This window comes from Sorex fumeus, unplaced genomic scaffold (genome assembly GCF_029834395.1).
Source record: "Sorex fumeus unplaced genomic scaffold, SorFum_2.1 ptg000013l, whole genome shotgun sequence".
In the NCBI taxonomy this organism is placed as follows: Eukaryota; Metazoa; Chordata; class Mammalia; order Eulipotyphla; family Soricidae; genus Sorex; species Sorex fumeus.
The window spans coordinates 8,921,326-8,944,529 of NW_026606070.1; the positions used below are offsets into that span (position 1 = coordinate 8,921,326).

At 36.0% G+C, this 23,204-nt stretch overlaps 1 protein-coding gene across 1 annotated transcript in view; it reads left to right on the plus strand.

Moving 5' to 3' along the window:
- ANTXR2 (ANTXR cell adhesion molecule 2) overlaps positions 1–10,680 on the plus strand; it is a 145,201-nt gene extending 134,521 nt beyond the window's left edge. Inside the window, exon 17 of the mRNA XM_056111412.1 lies at positions 7,332–10,680. Within this exon, the coding sequence (XP_055967387.1) occupies positions 7,332–7,370 (39 nt within the window). The 3' untranslated portion in view covers positions 7,371–10,680. The remainder of the gene's footprint in view (positions 1–7,331) is intronic.
- The last annotated feature ends 12,524 nt before the right edge of the window (positions 10,681–23,204 follow it).

Consider the following 23,204-nt stretch of genomic DNA (forward strand, 5'->3'; position numbering starts at 1 on the left):
AGCTTAAAGTTGCAAATAAATCATTTGGACCTTATGATGTTCTTTTTGAGTATTTCAGAAAAATCTACCAGGGCTTTATTTAGTTACCTATAACTGGAGCAGACCACACCCAAATTGTCCAAAATAGATGTGGCTATTTTAAAATTTTTATTTCTTTATTTGCAGGGGAAATGGTATAGGATTACACTCAGTTGTGCTCAAGGCTTTTTCCTGGCTCTGAGCTGAATGATCACTCTTGGCATTGCTTGGGAGACCATATGAGGGCCCAGGGATTGAACTGGATCAGCCTCGTGCATGGCTGGTGCATGTATGATCCTCGTACCATCTCTCCATGCCTTGAATTTTTTTAATATTTTCCCAGAAAAGCATAGTACACACCCTCCATAAGTAAGTACTTACGTGTTTCAACAATATCAGAATTTTCAGAAGAAGGTTTTAAGCTACTATTAATTTGAAGCTCTCCTTTACACCCTACAAAACATTCATCACCATTATAATGACTTTTTTGTAGCATACTGGAAAGATGAATTCTCTGTACACAACTAATATAGAATTTTTTAATTTAATTTAATTTTTGGGGGGGCTTTTGGGGTCACACCTGGCAATGCACAGGGGTTACTCCTGGCTCTGCACTCAGGAATTACTTCTGGCGGTAGCTCAGGGGACCGTATGGGATGCTGGGAATAGAACCCGGGTCGGCCGCGTGCAAGGCAAACGCCCTATCCGCTGTGCTATCAATCCAGCCCCGATAAAGAAATTTTTAAAGAAATATTTGAAAGCTGAAAAGAACTTTTAAAAGTAAATCACTTAACACCTTAGCTCAGTTTTGTTGAGAAAGGGTCCAGATGTTGATTTTGTTTAATTTGTAACCTTTCTGTTTAAAAAGAGGTTCCCCAGCATTCACTCCTTAGTTCCTACTTTTGAAGTTTCTCTTCTAGATTAGGAAATTCAAGTTGACAGTCTCTCCCCGCACTTAGCACTTTAGGAGATTCCATTATCTTTCATCTTCCATTGTTTCAGGTAAAGAATGACCCGTCCTGCTGATACATTTTCTCTTTCTGTCTTTTGCAAAAGATAAGGGGCCAGAAAGATTTACTTTTGCATTTATTATGTCTTTTATTTTGTACTTCTACCGTAATTTCTATGGATTTGTCTGGCTTGAGGGTTACTAAGTTTCTTTGATATATAATTTTATGCTTTTCATCGATAGGGCATTTGCCTTGCAAGCAGCCAGCCCAGCCGAGCCGGGTTCGATTCCTCTGCCCATCTTGGAGAGCCCGGCAAGCTACCGAGAGTATCTTGCCTGCACCCACACGGCAAAGCCTGGCAAGCTACTAGTGATGTATTCAATATTCAATATGCCAAACACAGTAACAACAAGTTTCAAAAATTGGAGACGTTACTGGGCTGGCTCGAGCAAACCGGTGAACATCAGTTCTAGAAAATTCTTACCATGTATTTTTGTTTCAATTTTTTTTCTGTTCAATTCTCTCTGCCCTTGCTTTGAGATACCAATTATTCAGATGGCAGATAGTAAATTTTGTTCTGTAGATCTTTATTATCATTAATCATTTTTCCAAATTTGGAAAATTTTATTCTTCCAGCTTCAAGTTTAGTGATAGTTTTTCTCCTATATCCAGTGTGCTTTTACATAGATTAAAAAAACATTATTTTTGATATTTAATTTTTCTTTCTGATTTTTCAATTTTATTCTTATTTTAGCTCCATATTTCTGCTAAAATTCACCATATTTTATGTATGCTACTCTTGTTTGAACTAGATGCTTTAATATTTTTATCAGCATTTTAAAGTCCTTGTCTACTAATGACATTTTTTTACTGACAGTATTTTTGCTATGATTATTGATCATATTTTTCCTTTGTGTGTCATAATTTGTCTTTTTATGTTAAAAATTGTATATAAAACCTAGATTGTATTTTTATTTAGAAGATAAGATAGTGCTTCTCATGTCATGCTAATCTGTATTTCAACTGGGTCTGATTTTATTGTAGTCCTAGTTATTGTTGCTGTTAGAACTACTGGTTTAAGCTTCTAAAATTGTTTAAATTACCAGTTTAAAAACTTTTGAGCCACAACGGCCATGATCCCAGAGACTTAGGAGCAGATCTCTAAACCCAGTGGCTTTTGGCAGAAATCCCTCCAGATTTAAGTGTTAAAATTTCAGAATTTCAAAACCGGATGGCCCTACTGCAGCCACACGACATCATATGTTATTCATAACCAGCAATAGAACACAAATTGTCTATTGTTGCCTTTTCAGCAGATCTGAGTGTTGGGGTAAAATCTCAAATAATGGTGGGTCTGGCGTCGAAATAGTGAATGTGATCAAAGTAGAGAGAGAGTAATGTGGAAATCATCTGCCCCACAGGCAGTGGGAGGGTGTGGGATGGGGGTATACTGGGATTTTTGGTGGTGGAGAACGGGCACTGGTGACGGTACGGTTGTTTCATTGTATGACTGAGACTTAGACCCAAAAGCTTTGTAACTGCTCTCACGGTGATTCAATAAATAAAATTATAAAAAATGGGAAAAAAAAGTAAGGTGGAGTTCATGCACAATTTAATCAGCTAATCAGTGGCTGAATAAATAGCAGTACTCCTACAAAAAAAATTTTTTTGAGCCAGACAGGAGATTTTCTTTCAGCAAAGCTTTCTGTTATATAGCTCACCAGTGAATAATGGGTTGTTGGGATTATTTTTGCTCTTTAACTGCTATGACTTCATTCTATTCTCTGCCATTGGTCCATTACATCCCCTGTTTTTTCTGTATCTTAATGAACTCAGGTCAGCCACATGCAAGGCAACCACCCTACCTGCTGTACTATCACTTCACTCCTTCCCACTCACTCAAGGTTTATTTTTAAATATTTAATTTTTTAGTAGATTAAGATTTACGGTAAAATGAGCTCTAGCATTAAAAAGAATAAAATTATTTTTACACATTACCTTTCTATGGGGGGTGGAGCGATAGCACAGCAATAGGGTATTTGCCTTGCATGCTGCTGGCCCAGCCGACTTGAGTTTCATTTCTCTGCTCTGTCAGATTGTCCAGCAAGCTACTGAGAGTATCTTGCCTGCACAGCAGAGCCTGGCAAACTACCCATGACGCATTCGATATGCCAAACACAGTAACAACAAGTCTCACAATGGAGACGTTACGGGGCCCGCTCCAGCAAATCAGTGAACAACGGGAGGGCAGTGCAGTGCTACAGTGCTACCTTTCTTTGACCTATCCAGTGAATTTAAACCCACCAATAATTACATTTTTTAATTAATCACCATGAGATACACTGAAATACATTTCTTATTTTACAAACATATCTAATTTTGGTTATGACTTATTCTGAGGTCCAAGAGTAGGTATTGCTAACAGTGATTTTTGGAAAACCTTGTGTATATGTGTATGCACACACAGATGTTTGTGCATATTTGCACACATACACATCTTGCGAATATCAATTTCACCCATATTATTATGAAATATTGGTTAGGTTCAGTAACTGCTAACTATATGCAACCTCAAGAAAAATTAAGACATGGATATTTGCAAAATGAATATTAATAAATGTGAAGATTTGCTAAAGTTTTGTCGGTGTAATAGCAGGATGAAGTGGAGAAAATATTTGAAGGCAAATTTATCAGATAATCTTAAAAGTTCCCTTCTTATTATTCATGAATATCCAAATAGGGTGGTCTCTATTATAAAATGCGACATTTTTGGTTAGAATGCTATCCAAAAAGAATATGTAGAAGTTATACTTCAGCTCAAAATCTTGCAGGCTTATTTTGATCAGAGAATAACATACATTTATCTTTTTTTCTATTGATTCATAGGTCGATATATAAGTATATATACATATATATCTGTATTATTTTTGGTATAATAGTGAGAGAAAAGAGGATAATATGTAACTTGTCTTCTCTTATGCCTCCACTTACTATTGACAAATAAGTTCCACACAAGAATCACGATCACGACCACCCTGTTGTTCGTCGATTGCCTCGAGCAGGCCCCAGTAACGAACGTCTCCTTTGTCCTAGCCCTGAGATTTTTAAAAAGTGCCATATTCAAGGCTCTTTCAGAGTTAGGAGAATGAGACCCATTCTGGTATTTGGCATATTGGGTACACTATGGGGAGTTTGCCAGACTTGGCTGTGTGGGCAGGTTACATTCGATAGCCTGCCAATTTGTCCAAAAAAAAAAAGAAATCTATGGTCAATTCAGCATTCTTTTCTTAACAATGTTTTGGACTTCTTGAATTGTCTTGTGTCTACTTTTCTGTGTATCTGTGCATTGTATACAATTTTAAATTTGAATCCCTGTTTACTGTTGCACAAAGCATGATGGTTTTGGTGAACTCTTTTTAGAAGTGAAGCTATAAATAAATCAGCTATCTGTGTTTGAAAAGTCTAAACTGAAGTGCAGTTGTATGCTTCAGCCTGTCAATGGATATTTATGAGGTGCGCATAATACCATAACCGTTATAGCAGTGAAATATATCTTGTGCAGATAGCTAGTAAAGGTGCTCACAAACGTTAATGCCAGCAGAATTTTAATGTTCAAGAGATGAGAACCGTGGCACTTGCTCTGGTACTGCTTACTCTTACTGGCCCTGGTGGAAAAGAACAGGCAAACTCAATATCATCAAACATGGCAGCAGAGTTGGGGGAGGGTCTCTATTCTTAATCAACATCTAATTCATTGGTTCTTTTTACCAAACTGTAATCAGGTCGTTAACTGAAGAGAAGTAGCATAGCAACAAACAGTTTTGTTTTCATTACCAACTTTTCATTCCTATGTGTTATAAGACCTCTGAGAAGGCATTGCCAACAGTCATTTCTAGAGATATTTCTAGAGAGTGAACTTCTTTTAAGAAGATATTATTATCTCTTATTATTGCCTAAGAATCCAGTAAGATTAAAGCTGCCACACCCATGTGTTCTTGAATAAAACCAGTCAAAATGGGTTTACCATTATACTTACGGAAAATACAACTAAAAATAAGCAAACAAATTGATCTGTGTAAACACTGAGTGCTGAAAAGCTTTGGCATATTTGGCACTTCGTTATTTCTGAGAGACTAGTCATCGGGTTCCTGAATTGACTTTTAAGAATATTTTAATTTATGGGATAGAAGATAGTACAGGAGGTAAGGTACTTGCCTGGCATGGGGCTGAACCCCAGTCCCCATGTGCTATAATTAGTTCCTCCACCCCAAAATATTGCTGGAATTGTTCCAGAGCACAGAGCAAATAATAAACCTTGAGCACCATTGAGTGTGACCCCAAGACCAAAAAAAAGAAATTATAATAGTGAAAATATATAGCGACACATGTTTAGAAAAGATTGTATTTATGCAGATTTATTTGGCTTTTTAGAAACTAACTTTCAACCAAATATACAAAATACACCCAAAAAAGGTGAAAAATTGCATTTAAGAAATAATTTGCAAAACTAGTAAACAATTGGTTTATTGTCTGTTTCATCTTGTTTTTCACTTTATAAATATATTGTACAATTGCAATTATGTATGAATGTAATTTGACAGTTCTCATATGTGTATATTTTTAAAATTTTTGTTTTATTTAATGGCTACTTACTTCGTAGACCGGTGAGCCTTATTTTAACTATTCTTTAAATGTTGCACATAAATAAAAAAGTACTTTTCCAGCTATCACAATCTTATAGCAAATACATAAAAATCTTTGTCTAGAGACTTTTATTGGGCTGAATTGCCAAGATGAAATGAGTGATTCAAGGATTATCAGCATTTAAAGTCTATCATTACATATGTTGTTTATTATGCAGATTTTGCTAATTTATACTTATATTAGCAATAGTGTTGTGGTGCTTTAGATAACACCTAGTCATTTATACAATCAATAAATTATTGCAACCAATTTGAATTTGATATCATGCCTTGTAAATCACTAACTCAAAAGCTTCAAAGTGATCCTGTTCACACTCAAATTGTATGACTAACATATAATAGTCAATATCTGAAGTATCATTTCAAAATTCACACACTTTAAAAGCAGTGTCTATTAAATTCTATTTGCCTTACCTAAACTTAGTTTTTTTTTAATGTTTAAGAAATGTTACCCCAAATCCATATGTTATGCAAAATGAATAAATTTTACAGTGATGCCATTGCATCATAAGAATTGTATTTTCCCAAAGCAAATATATGGAATTCAGTCATAGTTGAGTTTTAAACTGTTTTACCCCAGAGATAATAATGTAATAAGTCAAAGTTATGTTTTCATCATCTACTCATTTATTTCTAAGTGAATATTTATTATAGGTTTGCTCAGTTAGATACTATAATGGCATTGTGTAGGAAAGATGGATAATATATAGCTTTTTTTTCCTGTGAGGTTACTATATTCCAGGTGCTGTCCTAAGCATTTTATGAATATTGAGAGATTATGTTTTGAATATCTTTTATTTTTTATTCTTATTTTACAATTACAGCAACGAAGGACAGTGCACATAAATCTACTCTCCCCTTGGTTAATAACTGACAGAATGGGATTCCTACTCAGACTTTAGAATCCTATTTAACTTCTGTTACATATTTTTTTAGATATTCAAGCAAAGAATTGTAATCGAATTAATGTAGCTTGACTATAGGGAGATGCAATGTTTTGTTTTTCTCTCTCTTTGTTATTTTTCCAGGATGTGTGGGGTGGGGAACGAGGAGACCCATGACTCCTGGAAGTTAGAAATTGTTTTTTTAAATATATAACTACATGAAGAAAATTTGATATTAATATTTCATGTCATAATATTGATATTATATAATTGAATCTGGGAAATTTTTAATAGGATTTTTCAATTTTAAGATATGTAGTTAAAATCTTTTTCTCATGCCATATATTGTTATGGTATTGTGGTTACATAACACTTCTTTTTGCTTTGCTTAAATGTTTTTATTTGTTTAATTTTTATATCTTTTCCCTTGAAGGGGAACTGTTTCAAAAGAGTATATATATGGTGAATATAACATTTTAAATATTTCCTTGGCATTTTAATCTGGAGGAGAACATATTTTCTTTAAGTGAAGAGACAGTACAGAGGTAAGGCGCTTGCCTTGCATGAGGGTCTGATAACATATTGGGTCCTGTAAATTCCACCAGGAATGATTCCTGAATGCAGAGCCAGGATTAAGTCCTGAGCACAGCTGGGTGTTGCTCTCCTGAAAAAGAACAGGGCTTATTTATTTTATCATGGTAGAAAAATAGGTGTTCTCATGCTTTTAATACTTGCTTTAATATTTTAATGAATTGTTTTTTTTGCTTCTTTTCTAGGGCCGGTGCATAAACTTCTCTCGAGTTTCATCTCAGTGAAAGGAAAGCAGGAAGACTACAGAAGTCTGAAGATGACACATCTTCCAACACAGCTAACTTCCAACTAAATGAACAGAAAGTGCACTTCAGAAATTTTGGGAAGAGTAGCTTTATTCCTTCCAGTCAGAAAACATTTTGCTTTCTTTTGCTTGTACCAAATCCTTTCCAACACTTGCTTGTTGATGAAACCTGAAGTAATTCATCATTGGGAGCATTCGAAAGAAAGAAAGTAAGAGAAAGTAAGAGAAACATTAATCTATGTGTGATGGTTTACACAAGAAAGTTCATTTGAAAGTGTAGAAGAGAAAAGAGTAAAAATAACAACACGAAGACAATCAGAACAGGACCCACAAAACGGTGATGGATCTTTTATGGTAATCAAATCGTGATGGATCTTTCTAGAAGAATGTTTTACATGGAAACATGGCACTTGTGTTTTTGCACAGCAAGATTACTACCCTACAGAGTATGAGACTCCCTATTAGTCTGAGCAAATATTTAAGCCTTACAACTGTGTCAGATCACAAAACCCTTCACAATGTGCCTTACGGGAAACTTCTGATGGGAAAATCTTGTCATTCCAATGCTGAAAAGTGCATACGCATGACAAAGTGCCTCAAGGTATTGGTAGCAAGTACGATTTTGCCCTTTAGTTTTGGAAGACACCTTTCTTTCATTATGCTCTCGGGAAAAGAAGAAAATTAATAGAGCGTTATTCCAAGGAAGATCGCCTCTAACCTGAGCTCTTCAGTGCAGTCGAAAGGATTAGAGAAATTCTACCTGTGATTGAGAGATTTGCTCTTCTTTCTAGGCTTAGGGTTTAGTAGTACCTAAAGCATTAATATCTATAAACATACTTACAAGTTTGTTTTGCTTTTAATTTAAAGGAAGCCACATCACAAAGCTTCCGCTCAGGGTTGTTTTTTTTTTTCTTCCCTTCTTCCAAGTCTCCAAGGGCTCTTAGCGTCACAAGCCAGCAACTCTCTTTGCATGAAAATTTCAAAGTTTAATTAATATAATTAAAGGCAACAGCAAGCAGCAGCCTGTGAAGATTTTGCTCATCTTTTTTATGCCTTTTGACATTGAATGACCTATTACTGTATGCACATTACTTGGCTGTTGAGGGGTGCGCTACCTTGGTTATGATTCAGTAGAGAAAAAAGACGTCCTCTCATCAGTTTATAAATTGAATTTTCAAGAGGGCTGGCCACCACAAACCACCGAAAAATGTATGTATTATCACTTTTGAGCAAAACCACCCTCGTGTCACGTCGACGATGCCAAATTATGTTAGTATGAGCCGAAACACTGTGGGGGAGGAACAAGGCAGCAGCTGAAGAAAAAGGCTCAAATGATCTAGTCACTTTCGATACTGTACTTCAGATGCGAAATGGATATTCGACTGGAGACCTGACAAAGCGTGCCTGCTTTGATGTGAACTGGTATAGACAATGACCAGTGGCTGGGTCAGTGGGATGTCTCTCTGCGAGCACAAAGGCTTATCAAATGACACTAAAAATAAGTTCAACAACCATCACATTGGAAGGGAGGAGGCGAACATTTTTGTTTGGCCGGCATGTGAAAACAGAAGAAGGAGCGAGAGATTTGGAGCATCCCAGTATAATTACCCGCATTGTACGCACAATGGAAATTTTCAAAGGTTCTGGAGTGTTGCTGTGGGTTGGTGTCCAGATTTGTGTCACCTCTCCAAGAAGTCTTACACACAAATCTATCTATCTAAGTAGATAGATAGATAGACATTTATACATATGTATACATATATCCTGTAGCTTGAATACTTGCTCAAGTTTATTTATGTCACTGGCTGGCTGGATCCAAAGTCATGTGTCTACGTATTCATGAATAAAAGTTTACCTGTGCCTCTGATACTATTTTTTAAACCCAAGCCTTGTTTGGTTGGTTATATAAATTTTCCTGAATTAATTTGTGGGACATAAGTATACTCACTTTCAAAATGTCCCTATGTTTCACAAATGATACCACTGGCATTAATTATCCATATATATATTCAAGTGTGATTTAGAAGCTTGATAGGCTCTCTATGAGTTCTTATAGCTATTTGCTTCTGTACTGTTCCTGTTGCTAATTTTTTAAAGACTCACATCATTCTGCTCACTGCACACCCATAATGGTATTTAATAGCCTCAAAGATACTACAGTAGTTGAGGCTGTTTCTTTGGTAGCTACTTTGAGTTTTTCCACTATCATAGCACTTTTGTTTAGCACTTGTATTTTGCCACACTGGTAATATATATAGTTCGCAACTCAAATCACAGAAGAGCTTTTGGTAGATCATAATGCAAATTATTTCTACTTGTACTATCACTTGAGACCGCTCATTTAATGGGATAGGCAATGGTCTATTCATAGACTAAAAATATCATTCATAAACAGTTTAGAATTTGGATGCATTAAAGATAGGAACCAGATCAATTTTATGATTTTCTCTGATATTGCTAACCAGTAAATAAGAATTTTCTCTAATGTGTGTGTGGCTCCCTTAGTCAAAGACTAACTAAAAATGTCAGCTTTTCAAACAAGAACAAGAAAGGCTAGAAGAATGTAATTTCTTTAAGTTCTGTGTTACATAGAGATCTAGTCATTATTTAATCTTCAGGACATGTTAGTCAAGATCTACTTTCTCTGTGTAAATGAGTAAGTCTTTATCCACGATCCATTTGTGTTGCATAAGGTTGCAAAAACAATTAAGTGGGAAATGACTCCTAACTTATGTGTCTACTCTGCTTAGAAAGAAAGTTTTGAAGGCATCTATATATATTTCATAACAATGTCTGTTCTTTATGGATTTGATCCATAAATATTTATCTATCTGAAAACTTTGATACTTGGAATGTTTTCCTTAAAGCATTTGGTGCTCCAAGAAAAAACATTTGGTGCTAAGAGTTGCAGCACTGATGCCTTTCCCCAAGTTAATTCTATTTTAAAAAATTTATATTTCCTTCCCAATGAGATGCAGAGTAAAATTTGAGGCCCTCCATTAGGAAGGGAACAGCATCTGTCATCTGGGGAGAATTACTATTGACAAAAAAGTATAAGATTTAAGCCTCCTATATTTCAAATTGTTAGAGATAGTGATTTCCCCCCCTTGGATTTTATTCTCATCATTTAAAATAATAAGTTATTAAATATTCGTTTCCTAATAAATCTTTACTGTATATAAAATCTGGGTGTCTCATGATCTTAATTTATTATCTAAATACTACTAACCATTGTTTACTGCTCAGAGGCAACTTACTAGTTTATTAATGAAATTAAAACATAATACATATTCTTATCAACAAAGTGTATAGAGTGTGTTTTGATTGGTCAGTTTATGTGCATGATTTGTTTTATTTAAAGATTGGAAAATAATTTGATCACTTTTAGAAGTATTGTCAAGTATTATAGCTTCTTCCTTCATTCCAAAGCCTTGTGCTAGATTTTGTTCAGCTTCGCATTACCTTGGAAGTTTATTAGTCTTTCATTGTTGCTGGAAAACATGGGTGGATGTCTGTACATAGTAGAGAAATACATGCATTCCTTATTATGAAAAGAAAGATGTAATATAAAAGTCATAGAAGAACTCTGGAACATCGGATATTTCAGGAAAGAAATTGGCAGGTGAAACAGAATGTTCTCTTTTCCCAAGTAGAAGTGAGTGCAGCCTTTTATTTAATCTCCTTTTGAAAATGGATGAATTTTTTTGCACAATGGATTTCTATGGCATATTACTGAAAACATTTAGTTTCCTTTTTTTTGGTTCTTAAGAGGATCTTATTCAGTTGGTTAAAAGATAAAGTTAAAATATTTTTTAAACTCCAAATGTAGCAACCCTGTGCTATTTTTGAAAAGTGTATTCTATCTTTGAAGTCTTTCCACCAAAAGAAAGTGCTGATAAGAAAGTATACATTTTAACATTCAAATTTATATTAAAATGTGCTTTGTAGGTAGGAAATCACTCTGTGTGAGAGAGAGAGAGAGAGAGAGAGAGAGAGAGAGAGAGGGAGAGGGAGAGTTGGGGGCTGGAGAGAGGTGGGAGAAAAAGAGGGAGGTGGTGGGGGAGACAGACACAATGGAGAGAGAGAGAAGGAGAGACAGAGAGAGAGAGAGATTGAGAGAGAGAGAGATAGTGTTGTGTGTTACAGATTTTCTTGACTGAGGAATTGGGAGACCCTGACCACTGGATGGCTAAAATGACACAGATAACCATCCAGATAACAACAATGAGCTGGAGACATCTAAGGCTCCTTCTAGTTCTGTGAGAAAGAAGGAACATTTCTGTGTTCCTTCATTCTTTGAATGTTGCCATCTTGGAGATTTTTGTAGTTATGAGTCTCATATTTATAATGACAATTTTAGAACATGGTAGTGTTCAGTCTATTTGCTGTCACTTAGTTACCTGAAAACATCAAAACAGTGTACATATTTGATAGTCATAACAATTTCTGGATCAATTTCTTATAACTAAAATATATCAAATAAGTTGCTGATAATAAAGTTTCTATTTGATAAAATGTCTCAAAAGATGAATGAAATATTAGAAATATACCCATGTGTTTCACTTAAGTTTTACAGTTTTGCATGTGTCTCAAAAGTATATATAGGATGTCCAGAAATTATGAGGGAATTTATGCCACCAGTTTTAGTGGTATACTGTATATACTCCACAGAGTATAAACTCTTAGTCACATTCAGAAAAAAATATCTTAACAACAACTCTGCCTTTGTTTCTCATAGCAAGTATTCAGTGGACCACATTTTACTGAATCATTTTAATTAGCTTAGGATCTGTGGTATATTAGAATTACTAGGAGTGATAGCACAGTGGATAGGGCATTTGCCTTGCACGCAGCCCACCTGGCCAACCCAGTTTCGATTCCTACGCCCCTCTCGGAGAGCCCGGCCAGCTACTAAGAGTATCACGCCTGCACGGCAAAGCATGGCAAGCTAATCATGACCTATTCGAAATGCCAAACTCAATAACTAGTGTCACAATGGAGACGTTACTGGGCCCGATCGAGCAAAATTGATGAACAGCAGGAGGACAGGGACAGTGTCTTGAACAAATTCGTGATTATCCTTTTGTTAAACTGTAAAAATAAGAATTTATAAGCACCCTAATTGCTGTAACATTATTTACATGTTCGATGGGTTATATTTTCAAAACAGTATTACTAGATAACTGAGGTGTATTATAAAAATTATCATAGTGTACATTTAAGATTCAGTTTAAGTAGAAACATTAAGAGTTAATCATCTAGAAAGAAGACTAGCAAGATATGCATTGCCTTTAGGAACTAAAAGGTAAAAAGATATTTAAACAAAGGAACTGAGAGCTTCCAGAGTCGTCATATATATATTACAAAAGAGGGAGGCTTGCACGATGGTATGGCAGGTAAAGGGATTGCCTTTCTCTCGGCCAACCCTAGGTCAAGCCCTGCCATCCCATAAGGTCCCCTGAGCACTGCCAGGAGTGATTCCTGAGTGCGGAGCCAGGAATAACCTTTGAGCATCTTGTGACCAAAATAAAAAATTATATATATGTATATATACATATATGAAATTGCTGCATCATTGTGAAATAAGAAGCAAACCTAAAACTGGAGGAATCTTTTGTATCTCACTGTCTAATTTGTGTAAATAACTGGAAAAGGAAAACTCAATATAAAATAAGATTGACTAGTTCTAGTAGATTATACCTGTAAATAGAATTTTTGCTAGTTGAAATTCTGATGTGAAATGAGAATATTATCATAACTCTAAAGTTTTCTTTTGAATTCTTTTTTTAACAATCTCTAATTCTAAATGTCTCTGTTAATTAAACAGAGCAATGACAGACCTTCATCTTCTTTAAATACTTTGTGTGAAGCTGTCACATGAGAAGAAAAATTGTATTTTAAACAATATGTTCAAGTGTAAAAACTCTTCAACAAATTCTTAATGTTTCAAAAATGGGAGAAAGTTCCAGGACTTCTGTAATTAACATCTTGGGGTTTTCATAGGGAGCTAGAGCTGAATATGACAGAAAGTTTGAAAGAATTTTAAATACTTTTCAAATTATGTCAAGTCTGCATTATGACCTGGAATATCAGTGTGTTTTCTCTCATTTTAAAGAATACTTATACAATTAAAATAACAAGGCTCAACACTAGAAATAAACAGCAAACTATGATGACATTCATGACTGTTCAGTAGCTCTGAAATCCTGTCACCACCTATATCGCTCGAAGTGTGTATTTGCTCACTCAGATCAATCAATATCAATTTGAAATGATAAATTGAGTTCAAAATTATAAAATCTGTTGAATTACGGTAGTAAAAATGGCATTCTCAAATTCTTTACTCGTGAATAAAATACAAAGATACTACTTTGCTCCTTCTCTTCAAACTTCTAGCAGGACCATAATTGCATATGTTTATAAATATCTAACTTTGAAAAGTACTTCTATATTTTTAAAGAAAACTGTATAGTTTATTTAGAAGGTAAATATTTTGTAAGAGTTTATAGGAAGGTTGGGGGGTTCATAATAAATGTTTTCAAGTCAGTGATAGATAGTGCTTCTCCTATTTTTTTAAAAACATTTATTTATTTATTTATTTAGCCTTTTGGATCACACCCAGCGATGCTCAGGAGTTGTTCCTGGCTTTGAACTCTGGAATTACTCTGGCAGTACTTGAAAGACAATATAGGATACCAAGGATTGAACCCAGGTTGGCTGTGTGCAAGACAAATGCCCTACCCACTGTACTATCAGTCCATAGTATTATCAATTGAGAGAGAGAATGCAGGCTCATATTATCCCTCTATTGCTGTTATAACAAGTTACCACAATTGTTGGCTTAAAAATTCAGATTTATTCTCTTACAGATCTTTTTGTTTTACTCAGCTAAACGGTGGTGCTTAGGGCTTGTGCTAGCTATGTACTCGGAGATCATTCCTGGTGGTGCTCAAGGGACCATATGCAGTGCCAGGGATTGAACCCAGGTTCGTAGCATGCAAAGCCAGTATATTAACTCCTGGTCTCTTGGATAGTAATCTTGATCAAGACACCAAAAAAATTGATACATATTAAAATGATTTTTAAAAGGAATAGTTTTTGCAATACATGTCTCCTAAATATGACATCATGTGCTCGTAGACCTTGAGTTCTTTGAAAGAATTATTCTACACCTGCTATAGGAATACTGCTCACATCATCTTTAGTAATTTTTCTTTTTATATAGTTGCACACACATATTCTTTTCTGTGGAGAAAAAGGGCCTTTAATGAAGAACAATATAATTCTTTATTTTTTTAGCTTCACAATCCTAACGATACCTCTGGTTGCATTTGAAGCACTATTTTTCATTTCTTCACTATTGACTGGGTTTAAGGACATACAGAATGCTGGGAATAAAACCCAGGTCAGCCTGTGCAAAGCAAGAGTCTTACCTGCTGTACTATCTCTCAGGTCCTGCGTATTGTTTTTTAACTTCCTCAAGTACTTTCAAATGTGGTATTTGTTGTTTTTATCTAATAAATATATATTAGCTTTATATTGTCTATACAAGTACATACAAGGCTAACATGGCCTAAATTTAAGCAAATTTAGTGTGATGTTATGGTATACGGCTTTGGGTGGAAATGATAGCCTCATGATAATCATTTAAAAAAGTCTTAGAGTATGAATCCTGAGTAGTCCATTTAAAAATAAATCCGGATCACATAAAATGAGATTTAATGCTAAATGAGGCCTGTTTTATATGGGCAACCCTAGATAAACTATGTACTGCTGAGAGTATCTCATTTTGTTGCCATGCAATTTTCTCTGTATATTAACAGCCTTCCAGTGGAAGCAAAATACTTCTAAATCATTCTATTTGTTGAAAAACATTACTTTGACCTACCCACTGATAATCTGGGCCACATAAAAATTTAATAGCTTTTAAGGGTAAACAAAACAATACAAAACAAAATACCTTAAAAATGATGAGGTTAAGAAGGTTGACACGATTTCCAGGGAAAAGGGGATGTTTCTGTAGAAAACTGTTTGCGAGACCAGCAGAAGTACTTTATCCTAGACTTCATTTCTAAACGGAATCTCAGAGGCGAATAATGTTGAACAGAATACTCATGATAGTGAAAAGATGATTAATTCAGAGTCTTAGTTTAATTTTCAAGGATCATATGGTAAAGTGATCCTTCACAATGGGAAAATGGAACTAGACATATATTTTGCTGTTTTACCTTGGAATAATTAACTGTCTTAGGTATTTATTCTAATTTGACATTCACGCTTCCCCACCATTTTATCGAGTGCCTATACAAAGCAGGGGGAGAATAAAAACGCAATATTGCTCAGTGCAAAGTCAGACACCATCGCTTTCTGTAATGTACAGCCTGTTTTCCTGATGACCTTTGGTTGGAAAGATATTTGTGGGAAAAGTACTTGAGTAGAGGAATTTAGTTGTTCTCAGCTGTGCAGCATGTAAAAACCCACCAAGAGTGCAAATTTCATCTTGTATCACATCTGGCGGTCTCAGAGCTTACTCCTGGCAGTGATTGAAAGACCATATGGAGTGTCAGGGATTGAACCCAGGTCTGCTGTGTGCAGGCAAATATGCCCTGTTCACTATATATTTCTCTGGTCCCTAATATAGCAGCAGTTGAATCACTCCATTGTGTCTTATTTCCTTGTCTCTTGTTACTGCACCTGCCTACCCAAATCTCAACCTTCTTAATACTACAATTCACAATACCTTAAATGGTTGAAGGGTTGTGGGGAAATAGATTATAAAACCATTTAAATCTGTATAACTGTAAGATAGTGCTGTCCTATTGTCCCTTGATGTTGCCCAATAGTTTTACAGTGTCTTCCTAACCACTAAGTCTCTCATCACCCAGAATAACCCTTTAATCTACTATTCATGAGTTTACCACTCCAAAATCTCAATACCGGGCTTCATATTTTAAAGAAGGCAGAGGCAATCAGACAGAAACTTATTCAACTTCACACTTAACCCACCTACACAGTTGTTATATTTGTTTCCTACTTATTTTTCCCCTCACATTTCTCTAAAAGAAATATTTTGTCTTTCCTTCCGAAGCAAATTCTACCATGCTCATATTTTCCATACAGAAGTTGTTGGGTCATTTATTTTCTCTTATACAAATTCTCTGTCTTCTCCCTCCATTGACACTTTCTCTTTTTGCATACAAGATTGCTTCAGTCAAACAAGACATTTTCCTTTAAGCACCCATCCACTTCTAACTCCCACTCTGTCTCTCTCCTTTAAATATAGGTTAGTTTTAATAATAGCATAAAATATGGGGCTGGAGAAATAGTACAGCTGGCAATCCCCAGCGCTGCATCTGTTCCCTGTGCAACTCCTGGAATGGTCCAAAGCCCTCTTAACCCACCTCCACCTTTACCCCTCAAATAACATCAAAGAGCCTTTTTGAAACATCAACATTTTTATTCATTCTTTCCTCTTGTCATCTATAGTCATCTCCTATACCATTGAGTTAGTTCTAATGTAGGCATGAAAGGAGTCAAGGACAATGAGAAAACCAAATACAAGCCCAGTACTAGTCTACAGGCTAGATTTGGAGCAGACACACCCCTCCCAAGCATTTCAGACAGGCAACTGAGGTAGAGCAATTGAGACGGCCAATTGCCCCTAGGAATCCCGTACCACAAGCTGCATATGCCAACTAGGGCCCGCCAAGTGTCTCAAGCCTCCCCGACGCCTCCCTGTACTCTTTCATTTAGACCACAGGAAGTCCAGAAGAACCCACAGCTTCAAGACACTCTGCCAGGCTGACTCCGTTAGAGGGCACTTTATATTTTCAAATAAACTCCTGCTGCGTTTTACTGTTTAGCTCTGATATCTCACTTAATTCTTTACTTGAGTTATTAAGAATCCCGGGAGAAACTCTCAGTGGGAAATAGTTCTTCTAAAACTAAGAGGGTCACACATTCAGTTTGCCTTGAAAATTTCTGATTTATACCCATTTTCTCATCATACATATGAGTTAAGAAACATCTCATACCTAACAACCCTTGTATTGGTCAAAATTCTCCAGAGAAACCAAAAAGAGAGAGATAGAGACAGAGACACAGAGGATAAAAAGATAAAAATAAAGAAGAGATAGATAGGATGTAGAGATAGAATTAGAGAAGCGATTAATGATAAGCATTGAGTTGACATGTTTCAGGAAGCAAAGACAATGTGGTATCTATAAGCTAGAAATCCAGGAAATTTGATCATGTAGTTTCAGTCCAAGTTGAAAGATATGAGAACCAGGAGAATTGATGGTATAAATTCCAATCTAAGTCTTAAATTCCAAGAACCAAGAGTTCAAGTTCAGAGAACTGGAGAACAGCAATGTTCCAGCTCTTAGTAGTTAGGCAGAAAAGAAACTGTCTTCCTCTACTTTATTGTAGTTGCTGTTGTTCTGTTCAGATCCTCAGCTCATATTGAGGAAGGAAATCTGCTGTACTTACACTGCTGATTCAAATCCTAATCTCCTTAAAAACACCATGCAGACATTTCCAAAACTAATTTTAGTCAAATAACTATTTGGACACCCAAAGTTCCAGTCAACTTGACACATAAAATCAACTATCATGTTTTTTTCGATCTCAAACTTTTTTTAGTCTGGAGGATAATTTGTCTTCATTCTTTCTGTTTTCCAGTCCTTAAGTTTCTTGACTGCACTGTAGCTCAGGTGTGCTAAGTGAAATCCTTGGACCCGGCAATACCACTCTAATGGTTAAGCTCTGACTTCACCAGATATTCCTTATTCCCTCTGTATCCATATCTATCTGTCTCTGTCTATCTCTCTGTCTCTGTCTCTCTCTCTATTTCTCTCTCTCTATCTCTGGGCCACACCCAGCAATGCTCAGGGGTTACTCCTAGCTCTGCATTCAGGAATTACTGCTTGCATTGCACAGGGGACCATATAGGATGCCGAGGATCAAACCCGGGTCAGCAGAATGCAAGACAAATGTCCTACCTGCTGTACTATTGCTCAGGTTCCTCTTCTCTCTCTTTCTCTTCCTCTCATTTTTCCTCTCTGTCTCTGTCTCTGTCTGTCTGTCTCTGTCTTTGTCTCTCTCTTAAATACTCACTCTCTATACTGGCTCCTTAAAAGTAATATTTCTCTCAGTTTATCTCTTGACAAATCCTCTTAGCTTCTGTACTAATGTTAATAACATCGACTATTATCAATATACAAGAATTTCAAATTATACATCTCGAAGTCCAAAGAGAAATCCCATTTGGATGTTGACAAATAAACCACACTTGAAAATAACTTCACTGATTTCCCTTCAGTCTTCCTTCCCTTCCCAGACCTCTATGTCCAGGTGAATCGTAATTCCCATTCCATGGTTCAAATGAGTTCACAAAAGATCTCTATGTTCTTCATTAAAATACTCAAAAATATGAAAAGACTAACAGTGTCACAAGTAAGGAATTCTCTTTACCAAAAGACACACTGAGGGCTGGAGCAATAGCAATAGCAAGGCGTTTGCCTTGCACACGTCCCACCGGGTGCAATTCCCCACATCCCATATGGTCCCCTGAGCACCACCAGGAGTCATTCCTGAGTACAGGAGCCAGAAGTAACCCCTATGCATCACTGGGTGTGACCCAAAAAGCAAAAAAAGTAAAGAAAGAAAATTTAAAAAAATACACCCAAACATCATTGTTGACGATTACTTTCCCTTAGTCCCCTATCACAGTCAAATTTGTCATTAATTTAGTTAAATTCTACTTTTTGTTTATTTATTGTGGGCCCATCCTCATAGTGCTTAAAGCTTACTCATGGCTTTGTGCTCAGGAGTGAATCCTACCAGAGCTTGAGGAGCCATACACAGAACTGGTGATTGAACCTTACTTACTTTCATGTAGGCAAGTGCCATAGCCTTTATCTTATCTCCCAAGCCCTACCTTTTTGTTTGCTTGTTTGTTTGGGGGTCTCACTTGGTGGTGCTCAGAGCTTACTCCAGGCTCTGCTCAGGAATCACTCCTGGTGAGCTCAGGAACTATGTTGGGTTCCAGGGATTGAATCTGTTCAGTTGCACTTGCATGGCAAACAGCCTATCCACTCTACTATCTCTCTGACCCCATCAGGCCCTACCTTTAAAATAATTCTTAAAATTTCGACATTTACCAATATCAGTTGTGATTATCTACTAATAGGAACAAATAAAGTATAAGAAATTTATCATTCAATTTACATTGCTTTTTGTTTGGTCTCCCCACCCCTACCTGTATTCCTCTTTGACATACAAGTTTTCCGCATAAAACCCAAAGTGATTTCTACTCTAGCACATCTGAATAGAACATTAAAAATTAGCCCTTCTTTTCCTAAAAAGATGTTAGTCAAGTTCATAGATCTTAGAATCCCGCAGAAGTGCAGAAGTTACTTGGCTAAGAATTGTTAGCTTTGGGGATTGTAGTTCATGCTTCATAGTGTAACACTTGCAGCTTAGTCTTTTGCTATTTATTATTTGATAATTACATCACACCCTGCTGTGTATTTTATTATATTAAAGCTTCACTTGAAAGAATTCAATCTTTCAGAAATGCAGAGCCACATTGAGAGCTCTTGTTTTCAATAGCCACCTGCCTGCTGAGACATATGCTTCTCTCTCTCTCTCTCTCTCTCTCTCTCTCTCTCTCTCTCTCTCTCTCCCTCTCTCTCTCTTATTTCTAAAATACATTTAAATTAAGACTACTATAAAAACTCTTGGTTACTATTAGAAAATTAATATTCCCTTATACTCAGAAGGATGAGAAATAATCTCTATTTTTTCCCTCAATCTGTGAAATATTTTAAATTTTGTATAAAAGCAATGTTAAGAAGGCATATTCAATGGGGATTATGATTAGAATTGAGGGCTCAACTTCAGAAAGTATAAAGACAAAAATAAGAATTATCAGAATGAAGGGATCAATTCAGTAAATCAACATCCAATTTACAGGCATTCTAAAAAGATCTCTTTAATTTTAAAAATTATATAAGACATAGTTTCATATTTTCTAGAATATAAGAATATATATTTAGTGTGATTTCAGGTCTTTTTTATTCTTTGGGCCACAGCCACTGTGCTAAGAGCTTTCTTCTGTATCTGTGTTCACTCCTTATTGTGGCTTGGGGGATCATATGTGCTGCCTGGGATTGAACCAGGGTCAGCTTCATACCAGACAAGTGATTTTACCGGCTGCACTGTATCTCCAGCCGCATGATTTCAGATTTGTAAAATTAATTAATTGAGGTAAAATTGTTTGGGCTGGAGCGATAGCACAGCGGGTAGGGCGTTCGCCTTACAAGCGGCCAACATGGCCGACCCGAGTTCGATTCCTCCGCCCCTCTCGGAGAGCCCGGCAAGCTACCGAGAGTATTCGATATGCCAGACACAGTAACAACAAAGTCTCCAATGGAGACGTTACTGGGCCCGCTCGAGCAAATCGACGATCAACGGGAGGGCCTTTACCTTTTTTAAAATTGTTTACAAGGGCATAAATGTTCATGTTTTTAAGGATTTACAATGTTGTACACCAAACCTACCACAGTATCAGTTATCTCAGAATTTCTAAGAACGGTTCTTCCTTGTCCAACCCCTCCAGGATCCTATTTTATTGTAAGGGTCAATATATTTGTTTTCACTGAATTTAGTTTTCTTACTTTGTTTATATACAACTTTTGAGTGAGCTAATATGGAATTTTTTTCATTTTCTTTCTCACTTACTTCCCTTATCATGACACCCTACAATTTCATTCATGCTATACAGCAAAGTAAAGACTTCATCATTCCTTATAGGTGTATAATAGTCCATTGCGTGTGTGTTTACATAAAAATGTATTTTACATTCACCAATTTTTCATTGAGCATTTAAGTTTATTCAGATCTTAGGTATTATAGATAGTACTGCAATGGACATAGGTGTACATTTATCATTTTGAATTAGTGTTATTGAGTCATTTGAATATATACCTGAGAGTAAGCCAGGAGGAAGCACTGAGCACTGCTGGATGTGGTCCAAAAACCAAAATAAACAAATAAATAAATAAATAATGAATTAAAAAGTCATTGACCCAAATATCCATCAACAAATGATTGAATGAAGTACTACTCTGTAATAAAAGAAATAAAATGAAGTTGTGTTTGGAAAGACAAAATGAACAGTTCTGGAGGTTACTATTCTTAGTAAAATAAATAAAAAGTGAAAGAAAGTTACTACACGGACAACTGGTAAAAAAACAACCCACAACACCTGCAAAGCAGTGTTTATAATAGTGATTGGTAGAGGGAAAAATGGAGGCAGGAGGTGGAAGAAATGAGCAGAGGGCGATTTTTGGTGACAGGATGGTGCTCGAACATCAGTGGTGAAGAGTGATAATTACATACAAAAAAGGTGTGAAGCTAAAGTTTCATAAGACTGTAATCCAATAATATAAATCACAGAAAAAAGCTGAAATTGAGAAACACCTTACAAATATGAGCTGTTTGATAATCCTTTGAAATAATCTTCCCATAGTACTGCATGAAAAAAATGTATCATCCTGGCAACACTGCAGAGCCTGGCAAGCTCCCCATGGCCTATTTGATATGCCAAATGCAGTAACAACAAGTCTCACAATGGAGACGTTACTGTATTATAAAATTAAGTCTTATAATTTTTTCTAAACTCAGAGAAACTTTTGTTTGTTCTGGGGCCACACCCAGCAGTACTCAGGATCTACTCCTAAAATAGTTCTCAGGATGGCTATCAGTGGGAACTTAGGGAACTTGTGGTGCCTGGGTGGAAACTGGGCCCCTGCATTTCAAGCACGAACTCTAGCTCTTGCACTGGTCACCTCACATTCAGTAAACTCTTGAGAGGTTTTTCTACTAATGGTAATTTGTCTCTTTATAAACATGTGTAGATGGCAGCTTGTCTTGTCTTCAATTTAGCTAATTTTTTTTCTTAAAGTGATAACCAACCAGAACTAAAAATGTCTTTAAAATCTTAAGAGTGAAATTTATTTTCAGGAAATTTTTATTGTCTGTGTAGTTCTCAAGAATCTCAGTGAAATCAAAATGTACATCCCCAAGTATAATTCCAGCTGTGGGTCTCATGCCTCCAAAAACATCGAGCTATCTTATTAGTTTTTGCACAATTAAGATGTAACTCAGCATGCACTTTAGTTTGGACACCAGCTAATGGTTAGTGAAGGTATTGTTTCTGTCAGTCAACAAGGAAGCCACATGGAGGTCAATGTTACCACTTGTTTTTTGAAGTCTAGTACCATCTGGTGAATTTCCAGGAATTTGGGAATATTTGGTCTCTACTTAAGGAGGTTAGATCAAAACAACTATTCATAAGAGCTCAAAAAAGAAGGCAAATCTATGCCCAAGCAGGGAAAATGCCAGAACTCAAATGATGCACTTCTCCCAAAGCAAGCTATTCTTATGCCTGAAGAGAAGTTCCAAGCTCATTACCTATTTAAAAGATCCATATAATTTAGTGGGATTTAAAAGTGAATTGTTATCCAATTATCTGTACAGGGAGTGATTTTCCCCCTTAAACAAGCTCTTGTTATTGAGATGAATGGCATTACAACTAGATTATAGCTAAGAAAGCATGTATGTATGTAGAGAGATGTGGCTCCTTTGCACTGGTCAGAAAGTGGGTTTAAAGTAGGGAGCAAGATCCAGAATCCAATCAAATTGATGATATTTTCCAATGAATCACTTTCATATGAATCAGTGTCCAGGAGAAAATTTCTACACTGAGCATTAACTTCCATGACTCATGGCAAAAGTAATTGGGAACACA